Source organism: Triturus cristatus, chromosome 4_2 (genome assembly GCF_964204655.1).
Source record: "Triturus cristatus chromosome 4_2, aTriCri1.1, whole genome shotgun sequence".
In the NCBI taxonomy this organism is placed as follows: domain Eukaryota; kingdom Metazoa; phylum Chordata; class Amphibia; order Caudata; family Salamandridae; genus Triturus; species Triturus cristatus.
Genome location: NC_140586.1, coordinates 54,542,069 through 54,557,494, shown reverse-complemented (window position 1 = coordinate 54,557,494; position 15,426 = coordinate 54,542,069). Strand labels below are relative to the sequence as shown.

The window sequence follows — 15,426 nt, the reverse complement described above, 5'->3', positions numbered from 1 at the left end:
CCGTGTGCCTCTGCCTGTTTGTGTATTCCCCGTCTGGGTTCAGAGTGACAGGAGCAGGGGATATGCATTCATACTAGATGGACACATGAGGGAGGGGGGGGGGGATTTGAGGTGTGTTCTGCTTTTCCTGGGTGTCTCATATCCAGGCTGAATACACCTGGCTACATTTAGAGTAGCGGGAGGAGTTGTCGTTTGCCTCCGATTGGACTGTGGCTGTCTCTCACAACGCTGTCTCCACCTCTTGTGGTGAACCTGGCCTGAGCCAGGCTGAACTGGTTTATGAGTGCCAGAGGAACTTTGTTTGTACCAACTTCAAAGGAAAATGTGCTATAAATATTGGGGCCCAGAACTTTAGATTACTGCTGGACTAAGTAACCTACCAGAAGAAGTTGCTGCTTCTTTCGTGGGCAGGGAAAGGACTGGACTTTGCTTTTTGCATCCTAAGTATCTCCAAGGGCTTGATGTAGAGCTTGCCTCCTGTTGGAAGTCTCAGGAAAATCAAAGACTTCAACATCTTCTGGGTACCGGCTTCTGAATGTTTCAGCTGCCACAGTAGAGAAAAGGTAACACAACACAGTCAACGATGCTGCTGCCGGCTCCGTGACCTGAAGGCACCACAGAGGAGATCTCCACTCTTCGCATCGAACCCTGGTCCTACCGATGACACAGTTTGAAGCCGCCACTGATCCACTGCTTGCACCGTGATCTGTGCGCACCGCACTCCGCACCACCTCGCTACACACCGCCTCCCTGATGACACCACAGCACCATCACTGATGTGGCTGCCTGCACTGTGACCTGTGGACACCGCTTGTGGTGAACACGGAGCACCGTCCCACTTTGCACCGCAGCCCTGGTCTCACCAATGCTGCTGCCCCAAGCTGACATCGACGCCGCTGCCTGTACCATGGTTTGGGGGCACCGCTCGTAGGTTACTCGAGGCTCCGACCTGTGGGCCCCACACACCGCATTGCCCCTTCTCGCACCGCAGCCTTGGGTGTACCAACAACAGCGCTTCAGCAACAACAATGCCGGTGCCTGCACCAGGAAGAAAACAAGTTACTTACCTGTAACTGTAGTTCTCCAGTATTGGAGCTTTCATAGATTCACATGCCTGAATCATTCCCCGTCGTCGAGACGGGAGTCTCCAGTACATAAAAAAGCATTGCTTAGTATAGCAAACTGAAAAAAGGCCTAGGCCCATTTTCCTTTTACAACCCATAACCTTTGTTATGTAAAAAAGGACTAAACTAGTCTCTGAACCAATCAGAGCCTCTCACCCTCTAGAACACTCCTGAGAGAAACTTCAGCCCCTCAGATTTTTGTGCACTTGTGCAATAACACTCCTGGTGTTAAATCCGAGGTGAGCCTCTCAGGGGAGGAGGGATGTTGCATGTGAATCTATGAAAGCTCCAATACTGGAGAACTACAGTTACAGGTAAGTAACTTGTTTTCTTACTCCAGTTTTGGAGCTTTCATAGATTCACATGCCTGAATCAGAATAGTGAGCAGTAAATGAATGCACATTTTTTGTTACCCAATACCTGGAACAAGGGAACATAGGTAGTGTGATAAAAGCGGTATCCCTATACCAAAGCACACATATCAAAAATACTTTGCAAAATTACATCCAATACAATAAACAACAATAAAATGTGCAAATGTAGCTAATAAAGGAAGGAGGGATGGTAAAGAAGGCTCACCGTTACTGGATAAGGTTCCTCAGCACCGCTTCTCCCACCGCCACATCTCTTCCTGTAGCTGCATCCAAGCAGTAATGCCTGGTGAAGGTGTGCGTACTTGTCCAGGTTGCTGCCCTGCAGATATCCTGGATCGGCACTCCCGCAAACAAAGCAGTAGAAGTGGACACTGCTCTTGTCGAATGGGCACGGACTCGTGCATTCAGAGGTCGCCCAGCTGCCTGATGACAATACTCTATCGCACTGGAAATCCATCTGGCAATTCCCCTTTTTGACAAAGGGAAACCCTTCCTGGGTACGCTGAAGGCGACAAAAAGTTGTGAAAACTTGCGGAAAGGTTTAGGTTTTTGCAAATAGAACTTTAGACAGCGTTGGACATCCAGCGAGTGGAGAGTTTTTTCCGCCGCCGTTGTTGGTTGAGGAAAGAATCGTTTGAGAATTAGTGGTTCATTCAAATGAAAATCAGTTGGTACTTTTGGAATGAATTTTGGATTAGTCCTGAGTATCATTCTATCCTCCTTGAATTGTAAGAAAGGGTCTTGAACCGTGAGAGCCTGTATTTCCCCCACTCTCCTGGCTGAAGTGAGCGCGATGAGAAGTGCCACTTTCCACAACAGGAATTTAAGATCTGCCCTGTGTATTGGGTCGAAGGGCTGCTTCATTAACTGGGAAAGAACAATGTTCAATTGCCAGGGAGGTGGTGGAGGCTTTACTGGAGGAAAAACCCGGAACAATCCCTTCAAGAATTGTTTGATGACTCTTGCGGACCATAGAGACGGTCCAGAGGAAGTCCTTCTGTAGCGTGATATTGCGGCTAGGTGTACCTTTATAGATGCATGCGCCAAACCAGACTTTGCCAACAGTAAAATGTATGGAATAATCTCATGTGCTGCAGAGTTCAGAGGATGAATGTTACATCTTTTGCACCATAAACAGAATCTCTTCCACTTCATCCTGTACGTTTTGTTCATACTATCCGCTCTGGCTCTAGATAAGATCTCTCTGCACTCCGTTGTGATGTTTAGATGCTGAAATTCGCAGTATTCAGGAGCCAGGCCGCTAAGTGCAGTGATTTCGGATCCGGATGAAGTACTTCCCCCTGGAACATCGTCAGGAGTGATGGTATTGGCTGGAGGCGAATCAGGCGTTCCTCCGACAGTAGTAGAATCTCTGCGAACCAGTGTTGCCTGGGCCACCATGGAGCTATCAGGATTATCCTGCATGGTTCTTTTTTGATCTTCATAAGAACCCGCGGCAGGAACGGAATTGGAGGAAAGGCGTAGGCAAAGATGCCTGACCATGCCATCAAAAACACATTCCCCCAAGATCCCCGTTGGGGAAGCCAGCTTGCGAAGAACTGGCATTTTTTGTTCTCCACTGTTGCGAAGAGGTCTACTGTCGGTTTTCCCCATCTTTGGAAGATGTTGTCTAGACCCTTGGTCGATCTCCCATTCGTGGCAGGCGGATTTGAGCCTGCTGAGAGTATCCGCCTTGATGTTCTGATCTCCTGGAAGATGTTCCGCTGTTATGGATGTTATGTGTTGCAGTGCCCATTCCCATATCCATTGGTGTTCTTGAGACAGGGAGAGTGATCTTGTTCCTCCCTGTTTGTTTAAATAGTGCATTGCTGTTGTGTTGTCTGTTCTTATCAACACGGCTGATCCTTGAATCCTTGGTAGGAACGCTAACAATGCTAGGCGGACGGCTCTGAGTTCCAAGAGGTTGATGTGCATTTGCTGTTCGTGCAACTTCCAGCGACCTCTGACTTGGAGGTCCTGAAGGAACGCTCCCCAGCCTTCCAAAGACGCATCTGTCGTAATCACTAGGGGGGCTGGTTGAGTAAGGAATGAAAGACCTTGAGAGATGTTCCATTTTTGGGTCCACCATGTTGCCGCGTGGACCATGGTCGGCGTTACCCTGAGTATATCGTCGAAGGATCCTTTCGCCTGATGCCATTGAAGATCCAGCTGCTCTTGCAACGGACGCATCCTTAGCCTGCAGAAAGGTACAAGGGGAATGCAAGATGACATCGTTCCAGCAATGATTTGTACTTGCGTACTGAAAGAGACTTTCTTTCTATAAAAGCCTGGGATAGAGATATTATTCCCAGCTGTCTTTCCTTGGAGGGGAACGCTTTGTTTACCTCTGTATCTAGAATTGCTCCCAAGAAGGTGATGTTTCTTGTTGGCTGAAGAGATGATTTTCTTCGTTTAAAGTCAGACCTAATCTGGCAAACAGTTCCACGCAAGCCTTTGTTGACGACCGGGCCGACGCTGCTGATGGTGCTTTGACTAACCAGTCGTCGAGGTAAGGAAATACTTGGTGTTTTTGCTTCCTTAGAACCGCAGCCACTGGAGCCAGGCATTTCGTAAAAATTCTCGGGGCTGACTTCAGGCCAAAAGGCAGTACCTTGAATTGGTAGTGTTCTCCGGCCACCATGAAACAAAGGTACTGCCTGTGGGAAGGATAGATGGGGATGTGAAAGTACGCATCCTGTAGGTCCAATTTGGTCATATGATCCCCTGGGTTTAATAGCAGCAGAATATCTTGGAGCGAAATCATTCTGAAGGATTGCTTCTTGAGGAAAGTGTTTAGGGACCGGAGGTCCAAAATAGGGCGCCACTGGAGAATGTTTTTCTTGATTAAGAAAAAACAGGAATAAAATCCCCTTCCTCTCTGGGAATTCGGTACCGGTTCTATTGCTCCCTTTCGGAGCATTGTCCGAATTTCTCGACGCATCTGATGTAAGTTTTTGACCTCTTGGTGCTTTGGCGGTGTACAAGGGGGCGTTTGCAGAAGCTCTAGAGTGTGTCCGAATTGTATTATGTTGAGGACCCATTGGTCTGTAGTTATTTGCTGCCAATTTTGAAGATGATAAGAAATTCTTCCACCCAGGGGAACATTAGAGGAATAGGTGTAGCCGGATTCAGAACATCGTCATTGTCGACGTGTATTGTCCTTCCCCTGACGACCTCCTCGACCTCTAGGAGTAGATTTTGTGTAACCTCCTGCTTGTCGTGTATACTGCTGACGGTATGGCTGAGATGAGGTGGAGTAAGATGTGTATCTGCCTTGTTGGTAACCTCCTCTATAGGAGGATTGGCCCCTACCTCTTGAGCCTCGAAAAGGAACCTTCCTATATTGTAGCGTTCCTAGTGATTTTGCAGTGTCTGTATCTTTTTTGATACTCTGCAAGGCCTCGTCAATGTGCTTCCCGAACAAATCCTCTCCATTGAAGGGAAGGTCCAAGATTTTATCCTGGACTTCAGGCCTAAACGCTGTTGCTGTCAGCCATCCTTGTCGGCGTAAGACTGCCGCTCCCCCCAAAGATCTGAAGGCCGTGGTCGCAATGTCCATTGCGCAATCTATGACTTCAGCAGAAGTCCTTTCTCCTTCTTGGAGGATCTTTCTGGCTTCCTGTCTATCAGCCTCAGGAATGGTGTCCATGTAAGGCGAGAGGTCGCACCACATTTGCCTATCATACCTGCCCAGGATGGCCAGGGCATTAGCCGCCTTAACTAGAAGGGCAGACATGGAAGAAAACCTCTTCCCCGCATTGTCTAAGCGCCTGCCCTCTCTGTCGGGAGGTGGCGTAATTGGAGCTGATGGATTCCTTGATTTTTGCTGAGCCGCCTGGGTTATAACTGAGTCCGGCTTGGGGTGGCCTAGTAGACTAGCTGGAGCATCCGAGGGCGCTTTATATTTCTTGTCCAGTCTGGCGAGTACTGGAGTAACCGTTGCTGGTGTCTCCATGACCTTGAGACCTTCTTCCCATAAATGACTGACAATCGGGAGAGATCGAACTGTCATGCGATATGGCTCCTTGAAATCATACAAGAAATATTCCGTCATATCAGATGACATGGTGAGCGCATATCTCTGTGCAGCTCTCTCCATTAGATTATGGAACCCCCCGATGTCCTCCAGAGGAGAGTCGACAGGTCTCGATGAAGGAGATGAAGGGGACGGAATGAGATAATCGTCCCATTCTTTACTAGGGTCTGTTATCTCTCCCTCTTCCTGTTCATCATCAGAGGTCACTGGATCTTGTTGTGGTAGTGGTGATATAGGCAAGGACTCCGGTAAAACCTCTTGCTGTCCAACTGGCGTACATGGAATAGAGCGTGGCTGGAATGTAGTCACCGGAATTCTTTGAAAAGTCTGGGGTATAGGATGCCTCCTTTTATAATCGCCCAACATAAACTGCAGATCCGTTAGCAGTAAAGATGGAACGCTCACCATTTCTTCTTGGTATTCCTTACGATAGTGTTGCTGGGGATGATCCTGAAGCCCCCCATATTCGTCTTCCCAGTCATCCTCTTGGCACTTTACATGCAATTGCGAGGGGCTACTGGCATAGCCAAAAGGTCCATCATCATCTTCCTCCTGTGACTCTTCCTCCTCTAAAAGGTGGGATGGTAATAGAGGTGTCACCTTGCTTAGAGAAGTAAGATCTGAGGTAATTCTCCTCTTCCTTGCAAAATCCCGTTTTTCTGGGGGTTTTTGTCTCGTCGACGAGATCGCCGTCGAAACCACTGACGAAACTATCGTCGTCAACGCTGCCGTCGACGCTGCCGTTACCGTCGTCGTTGTTGCCGTCGATGATCCTGTTGTTGTTGCCGTCGACGATCCCGTCGACGATATAATCGTGATCGTCGTCGATGTCGTCGTCGTCGAAGGTCTCGTCGTCGACAGTGCTGCCGACGACGCTGTTGTTGATGGAAATATAGCCTTAACATTAAGTTTTACCTCACTTTTCTTCGTCGACAACACTACTTTCTTCGTCGACGCCCCCGTCGACAATGTAGATTTCTCTAATTTCTCTTCAGGAGGTGTGGAGGCTGGCTTCTTGAGAGAATGTTGAACTTTAAGGGGTGATTTTGAGGGCTCAGAGCTTGTCCTCTTAGTATGTTTTACCCCTGAAGCATGACCCTTGCTCTCCTTTTCCACACGTGGAGGAGATTTTGAGGGACTGCGCCCTGAAGACCCAATCGTGGTCTTTTTAAGAGCCTTCTCAGGTCTTTCCCCTGAGGTATTAGCCTGAGGAGATCTGTCTCTTTTCTGAGATCTCCTAGAAGTTGTTGATGCCTCCTCACTGTCACTAGACACAACGTCTTTCCTGGTCTTAAGTTTCTGAAGCCACAGTAAAAGCCTCCCTTCACGATCCCTCAGCGTTTTATTAAAAAAGTTATGACATACCTTACATTCTTTTGCCTGATGGTGTGGGTAAAGACAGTATATGCAATCCTTATGAGGGTCGTCTGTATATAGCCTTTTCTTTGAACAGTTGGCACAGGCTCTAAATAAACCTTTCTTTTCCTTGTCAGCCATCCTCAGAAGTTGGTGAAGAAAAAAGCAGTTGAATAAACTCTTCAATCTAGAATGAAGTAGAACCAAACTGTAGAATTTGAGCAGACCTCAAAGGAGACTCCCTAGCACAACGTGCGGTAGAAAATCTGAGGGGCAGAAGGTTCTCTCAGGAGTGTTCTAGAGGGTGAGAGGCTCTGATTGGTTCAGAGACAAGTTTAGTCCTTTTTTACATAACGAAGGTTATGGGTTGCAAAAGTAAAAGAAATAGGCCTTTTTTCAATTTGCTATACTACTAAGCAATGCTTTTTTATGTACCGGAGACTTCCGTCTCGACGATGGGGAATAATTCAGGCATGTGAATCTATGAAAGATCCAATACTGGAGTAACCGTCAGCACCGCAACGAGCACTGCCCTGCTTTGCACCACAGTCCTGGTCTTACCGACACGGCAAGACGACCATCACGAGCTGCTGCCTGCACCGCAACCTGAGGGCACCACACGTCGTACCACTCCGCTTCACACCGCAGCCCCAATGCCCGCCGACGCAAGTGCTCCTGACCTCAAACTCACAGAGTTTGATCTGCCACGCGTGTGAGCACCCCTACAGCAGCAATTTGAGCCCTAAGGCAGGGTGCATTATATTTTATGATATCTGCATGAGCAGATATGCCACTGTTATCTCTAGTTCTATAGCTAGATATTGCAAGTGAGAAGGGAAGTCATCTAGGATATGTACTGGGCACTGGTCAACACGAGTTTTCCAGCTTCATAATGGCTTCACTGAAACATGGTGTTTAGTATCAAACACCTCATATTAACAAACTCACCCTGATTCCAGTGATGGATTAATTAATACACACACCCAAAGGATACCTTTGAGGTACCCCTGGACCCTATTAGCCTTCTAGTGTGCTGGCGAACAAGTACAGTCTAGTCTGCCACCACAGACGAGTTTCTGATACCTAGGAGGTGAAAGCCCTGCTCTCACAGGACAGAAACAATACCTGCTCTGTGGAGAGGTGTTATCACCTCCTTCCCCCGAAAGGCTGGTAAATCACCATACCAAGGCAGGAGGCTTGAAAGGCCTTTGCTGCCTTTGATATGCGACCCAAGGCTTCCCCAGACAGGGAAAATGCCACCCTCTGCCCTGAGCCATCTGGCACCAAGACAGACGGGAAAATTAGCTATGCAAGAGGCGTGTTGCACTGCTACTGCACTCTTCTAGGGTGACCAAACCTGAAGTGAAAACGAATTTAGAAATTCCACCATTATGTGCAGGAACTCTGGGACAGGGTGATGCCCACTCCCCAAAGGAAGTGGTCATCTAGGGGCTGTAGTGAGCACAATGGTAAGTAGCCCATTGGCTACTTTCCTTAATGCCCCTAAATTGAGTATTCAGGGGAACCCCTGTTACTAGGACTTGAGATTTTGATGGACACAAAAGGAGTGGACACAGAAAACTGCTGAGCTGAGAACCGAGGAGCATGACTAACTCGGCGCCAACTCTGCCAGCATGCCTGCTGCGCCCGACCCTTGTGGATCCACTAACTCGTCCTGCAGCTGTACAGACTCTCCAAGAAAACCGGAGGTCTACCAGCGCTACGCCAATTGCCAAAGAAACTCCCTTGGAGTTGAGGCGCTACTACCCTGCAGCCGCAGGCACCAAAGACGCAAGACCCAGTTCACCAACCTGCCGCTCAACTGGACTACTGACACAGCAGCTGCCCAGAAAGAGGTAGCAGTGCTTCCACAGGTCAGGTCTGTGCTCCCTCCAAGTGTGGTGAAGCCAGGATCGATCAGAGCCACACAATAACAATACCTGGGGTACTGAACCCCTTGCAGCAGCCAAGGCTTGATGTGTCCAGAGCAGACAACAATGCAGAGGAAAACCAACCTGTACATCGAGGGACTTCAAGGAAACTGAGACCATTATCGTGAGTAGCCCAGCTGCCTTGTTTGCCGAGACAAAGAATTGAGTCTGCGACTGCCGCCACCTGACGCATCAAAGTAAACCTGCACCCGCACTCCACAGCTCAAGAAGTGGACCAATGGTGTCCCTACATGCCCGAGGATATCAAGGACGAGCCCCCCTGTAGGTCCCCACAGACTGGTCCCCAAGTCTCAGCTGGCAGCCTCTTTATGACCAGACTGTTTCCCATTGCAGTGAATGGGACACCGGACGCTGTAACACACCTCTGCACCCGGGCGCCCCAGAGTCATTAGAGGTGACCTACTGGTTTGGCCTTGGACCTTGCCCCATACTCACCTTAGGTTCCGGAGAACAGTCCCATAAGTCGCTGTTAAGTGCCCGAATGCAGTACATGTTTTCCCCCCATAGGATAACATTACCGCACCCACAAATTGCACTGTCAACTTTTGAAAACTGTAAAAATTGATAACTCGAAAAGTACTTACCCGATTCTGATGATCCTGGTATCTAAATTCATATAAAAGTATCTTATTTTTATAAATTAGTATTGGATTTCTTTATTGAGTGTGTGTCTCACTTACTGCCTTTGTGTGTGCAATAAATTTATGTAAGTATTAGAGTTTTATATAGCGCGACCCAAGAGGGTATTAGAGCGCTTTACAAAGGATCAAGGTGAGAGAAAAAGTCCAACGATAATAAACAGTAATAACAATCACAACAACAGTACAGGAAATAGCATAACCCAGGCGGGGTGAAAAACTTCTAAGCATACCGCTTTATAAATGATCAGGATGAGAGAAACAGGTAAGGCAGGCAATAATATACAATAATACCAATCTCAATGACTGTACAGGAAGTAGCAGTACCAGGGCGGGGTGAAAAACTCCCTCTAGTCCAACAGATAGATCAACAAAAAAGGCCAAAGTGTCAGAGATAGATTATTAGTGCGGACAGTGTGCGTTATCAGTGTTGAGATCATGGGAGCTAGAGCAAGAATTTGTTCATCAATTGCATTTTCATTTGTTTTTTGAAAGATGAGGTGAAGGGTTAACTCAGATTTCAGATGGTAGAGAATTCCAGAGTCTCTGGGCAATGCCAGAGAAGGCTTGATTGTAGGTTTTCTTCTTCTTGGATTTCTGCGGTTTCAACAATAACAACAAGGTGCTTCTTGAGGATTTAGAGTAACCAAACAACTCCAGTAGTTGTGCAATGTATCTCAGGTGTTGAAGTGTATGGCTTTGTGTGTCATGCAGGCAATTTTTAAATGAATTCTTGCTTCCTAAGGGAGATAGTTTAGTGATTTCAAATCAGGTGTGATGTGGTTATTGCCTTTAGATCCAGTAATGAGCCTTGCAGCTGAGCTCAGGGAGGCCCCTTTGGGGGGTCAACTTTGATCTAGGTAGGCCACAAAGGGTTATATTTCCATAGCTATGCCGGAATATCACTAGGGCTTGAACAACTGACTTGAAGTCATCTGGGGGAGGAAGAGTTTGAATTTCCTTAAGATGCTCAATCAGAAAATAGCTCCTCTGGTGGCTGCGCTGATGTGATCCTGCATGTTCAAGTTCTCATCAAACGGAATTCTCAGGCATTTTGTGGAATCGCTAACATGTGGAATGCAATTGAGGGTGGTTAAATGTTTTATCGATTTATCAATGTCTAGTGATTGTTTGGGGGGTTCAATTAGAAGGAATTGAGAGTATTTAGTTTGAGTTGGTTGCAGGTCAGCCAAGTTTGAGTTTTCTGTAGAGTTGCGTTGAGGGACCTAATATCTTCCAAGGAAGAGATTTTCAGGTAAAGTTGGGTGTCATCGGCATACATGTGATAATTGATGTTTGATGCTTTCAGAATTTCCTTAATGGCTCCACGAACAGGTTAAAGAGAGTGGGTGAGAGCAAGGAACCCTGCAGTACCCCTAATGAGACAGGTGTGGAGTTGGACAGGGAATGATTAATCTTTTGGATTTATTGTGGAGGAAGGAGGCGAACCAGTCTAAGATGGGACCACAAAGCCCCATCCTGTGTTCTATTAGGCAAGGAGGCTGTCATGTTTGACCATATCAAATGCTGACGAGAGGTCAAGAAGGATTAGAAGGCAGTATTAATTTCGATCGAGCATTTGTAATGAGTCAACAGCTATGTGAGTAAGGGCAGATTCAGTGCTGTGTCCCTGACGGAAGACAGATTGATATTGGTGCAAGAGTTGGAATTGCTCTATGTGATTGCATAGCTAGGCATGGATTCATTTCTCAAGGAGCTTTGAAAGAGTCAAAATGCTGGAGATATGGCGGAAGTTATTTTGATCAGTGTGGTCAGCCATGGGTTTTTTAAGAATGAGGGTTACTTGTCCGTACTTAAGGCAGTCTGGCATAGTGCCTTGAAGCAATGAAGCATTTACTATTTTGGTCAAGAGTGGGAGCAGAGAGGTTTTAATCTCACTGAAGAGATTCAAGGGAAGTGGATTGCTGAAGTCATTGAGGGTTTATGTGTTGACAAGATTTTAATATGGTAGTTTCATCAAAAGGTTTGAATGTGCTCCACAGGGCATTGTTTTTGCAGGTGTATGTGCAGGACGCTCAGGCCACACGGGTGGGTGGTGGCTGATGTGTGAGAGCACCGGTAGCAGATCCAAAGCAGTCCGTAGGTCATTTTCCATCTTACCCACGAAGAAGGCAGAAAGTTCTTCGTAGTTAGGTTGCGGATTAGACCCAGAGGGTTGGGTTGCCTGTTAGATTGCAATTTGACAAGTTCAAAGTTTTTTTGGTTGGTTCCTGGTGTAATTTAGCTGTTTCCTAAAGAAGTTTGTTTTTTAGCTACGTATGCATTTGTTGTAAATACTTCTCAAAGTTCAGGTGTTTGAGGTGTTCGAGAGAGGGGAAGAATCTTTATGACCATTCAGCCAATCTTAGATTGCGTCTTTCAGCATTTACGCTACCATTGTACCAAGATTTGGAGCCTTTGGTGGAAACTATTTAGTTGGAGGGGTGCATTAGCATCTAGAATAGTTGTCCTTGAATTAATGTAATGATCCGTAAGGACCTCAGTAAGTAGTCTGCCACTTGGGGGATATTTAAAAGGTAAGGAATCTGCAGTTGGAAGTATTCATCAGAAACCTAGACATCTAACCTCTTGAACTGCTAAGGTAGTCTTCACTGCCTTCAAATTAGGGGGTCCCATTTTTCGGATTAGAGAGCGGAGACATAGGAATAAACCTGATATATCAATTCAACAGATGATAGGGTTAGCTATGAACTGTGAATTTAACAGATGAAATCAGAATTATCGATCTAACAGTAGCAGAATTATTCAGTCTGTGAATCTAACTGATGACACCTGGCATGATTATAGAGTCATAGTAATGCAAAGAATGAGAATCTAGAACTGATGAGACCCAAAATAGCAATAGCATACCTGTAGAAGGACCACTTAAGGAGGAACAGTTTTGCTGCCTTTGGGAAACTAAGATTTCCCTGGTATGGTTTCAGCACTTGGTTCACTACCCCATCCAGCCAGGCTGCCCACTGCTCCAAAGAGTTTTGTTGCTGGAGGGTCAGCTTAAAGTCTTGCTCCAGGCGCTGCACCACTCGGTCCTCACAACGACACACCCAGGATGCCTGCTCCTAAAAGAAGGGAAAATCATATGCAGAAAAAGTTAATGTGACATGACCGTCACAGTATTAATGCTACATGCCGTGTGCAGTCCTCATAGGTCTAGGCCTCCAAGAAGGGAAATCACAGACAAAGGGAATGACTTGAAGAGATCTAGAACAGGCTTCACAAACCTGAACGAATGAAGACCGCATAGGCTCTTGCACATATAAAAAAAACACAAGACAGGGCCCAGATGGCAGGCACATAGATTGACTAGTCACCTGCCCTTGATGGAATGAAGACCAGACACATACAGACATGCAGGATGAAAAAAGGACAGGCTCTTTATGGCATTAACACAGATGAACTGCAGGTGGTCTACTTCTAAGGGAATGAAGAGTGCACTGAGACATGCATGGAGGGACGTATACCCACACACGCGAACCGGGTCTAGATGGCAGGCATACAGAGGAATCATAGGTTGTGTGGCTTTACTGTCCCTCATCAGGTTAGTATAATTATGAGGTAAGGTGACCCATAAGAGCTTCTGAGATTCCCCGCTTGGGTCCAGGAACATAGAGTGGATAATAGTTGGTATCCTAAGGCACTCTTAACAAGTTGCATAGAGGTGATGAGGTGCAAACACCACACTGATAATTACTTGTAACATACGATAACACCCCACCAGTACTGCACGTGTATGAGTTAAACCTCATAGAACGGAGACTAACTGCTGCTGAACCGGTTTCACCACTTCATAATTCTGTGGGGTTTCATGCTCCTATTTACCACATGGTTCATCAAGTAGTAAATGGGAGCAGGGGTTTATGTGCTTGGCAGTGGTAGCCTCAGGCATAAAGGAAGGGGTCAAAGTGTTCTGGCAAGGGGCACTGCTGCATCATCCCGTTTGCTAGAAAAGGTGGTCAAGCGGAGCCAGAGATGTGGCCTGCCTGCTGTTGCAGTGGAAGGCTAAAACAATTTTACTGGCCTTTTTTTCCAGGCAGTAAAATAGAGTGCTTTGTTTCAACACCCAGGAAACGAAGTGCGCAAACACTGGGCCACTCGTGATCAGGCAAGTGGAATTCCATACGGCAATTCTGCTCTGTCTGGCTCATAATGAGGGCTACATTTATTTTTTATTTTTCTTTGCTTTTAAAACACTGGTGTCCCAGGTCCACCAAGGTATTGCACTTGATTTTCCAGAGAAGGCAAGGAATCAAGGCTTAATCTGGATGTGATATGAGTTAGAGACCCAGATCAAGAATGACTCCTTTACGAAATTAAGAAAACACTCAGAAAAAAGTACAGAATGTGAATGGCATGTGCATACTTTTGTACACCTGCACCTGGAAACCTTGTACTGTCTCTGAAGTCATGGTGGAGAGAGGTGGAATAACCAAGTAAGAAATGAGTTACTTATCTGTAACTCCAGTTCTCCAGCACTGGTGTCGTAATATATTTACATGCTTAAATCACTACGTCATCAGGGTGGGTGTTGGAAATCCATCCCATATGTAAGCCTTGTTGCCCACAGGGGGAGGTGGGGTGTTTATTATTTAAACTTAGGACATGTAAAAATATAATGTTAATATGTACTTACACTGACAAACACCCAAAAGCTAATTTTCACTGTGACAGGCTTAGCTGTCCTATGTAGAAAACCAGAGTACATAATAAAATTATACTACTGCATCTCAAGAATGAGATGATCTAAAAACATAAGTAGACAACTATTTTAATAGATATTAAAAAACTCCAATTCAATGGTGAAGTCAGATTTGTATTAAACATTAAGGAAAATAACCTTTAGAAAGTTACCTTTTCCTTGCCTGAGGTTCCTGGGGACTAAATTTGTATTTGCAGCCTCACTTCTGCCAGCCTGAAATTAGCATCTGAACAGATGTCAAAATGGTGCAAAGTGCCACCACGAGCAAATAGACAGAACTGAATGAATGGGCACAGATGACTTCTCTGAACCTCTCAGAATATGCAGGGTAGTGGCCGTGAGCATCCCTTTTGACATTACAGTGTCAAATCATGTTGACAGGTCTGCTGGATTTTTACCATATAACATTGGGGTGCCTTCGGTATCTACTGTCTGGTTGCCACTTCAGAACAGTCCTGGACCTTAGAAAGATCAGAAGTGGACCGAACCTGCTATCTGCAACCTAAGAGCCCTGAAATGACTGGACCTGCTCTCTCTTGTACCCACGACAAAGATCTGGACTATAAGGCTGACCCCCGTTAAACTTACAGGCAAACAACACACTACTAGAGGTCTTTTTCTGCATCTATCCAGCTGATCAGTGGTAAATGGACCTGGAATGGACACTGCTATTTGGCCTTTGCCTGTCACCCTGTGAGTCTCGAAGTGCATCCCCTGAGGTCCTGGGGAGGCTTTAGAAATCTACTCCTGTGGTAGACTGGGACTTAAAAGACTCAAGGCAGAAGGGAAAATGTTTCACCAAGATGAACCTGGTTGGTGTATCTGACCCGCGCTCCATCACGGTCTGCATAAAAAGTGCACCAAGATACCGGTCTACCTTGCTAATGTATCACTGCCACTCTATTCTTCTTGAAGTAGTCCTATTGCAAAACGTTTTGTAAATTGATATCTCCGGTTCCCCTTATTGGATTTTTGTCATGTTTGTGTTATTTTGATTATTAAATTCTGCTCTACTTTTATAATTCGGATTTGGATTTTTGATGTTTTGAATTTTAGATTGATTACTGTTTTGGTACTGCATAAATACTTTATACTTTGCTCTAAGTTAAGCCCGTCTGCTCTGTGCCTTAATTACCAGATAGTTGAGCTCAGGTTAATTTAGTGAATTTGATGGTTTCACCCAGAAAAGGGTACTAGTGTTGTGAATATTCCTTGAAGTGGGTAGTCAC

The 15,426-nt window shown here is 46.1% G+C and overlaps 1 protein-coding gene across 7 annotated transcripts in view; it reads right to left on the bottom strand.

Moving 5' to 3' along the window:
* RFX1 (regulatory factor X1) overlaps nt 1-15,426 on the bottom strand; it is a 549,504-nt gene that overhangs the window by 38,032 nt on the left and 496,046 nt on the right. For all 7 annotated transcript variants that reach the window (XM_085600474.1, XM_085600477.1, XM_085600480.1 and 4 more), the window contains one exon: nt 12,352-12,560. In XM_085600474.1, coding sequence (XP_085456600.1) covers nt 12,352-12,560 — 209 coding nt within the window. The remainder of the gene's footprint in view (nt 1-12,351; nt 12,561-15,426) is intronic.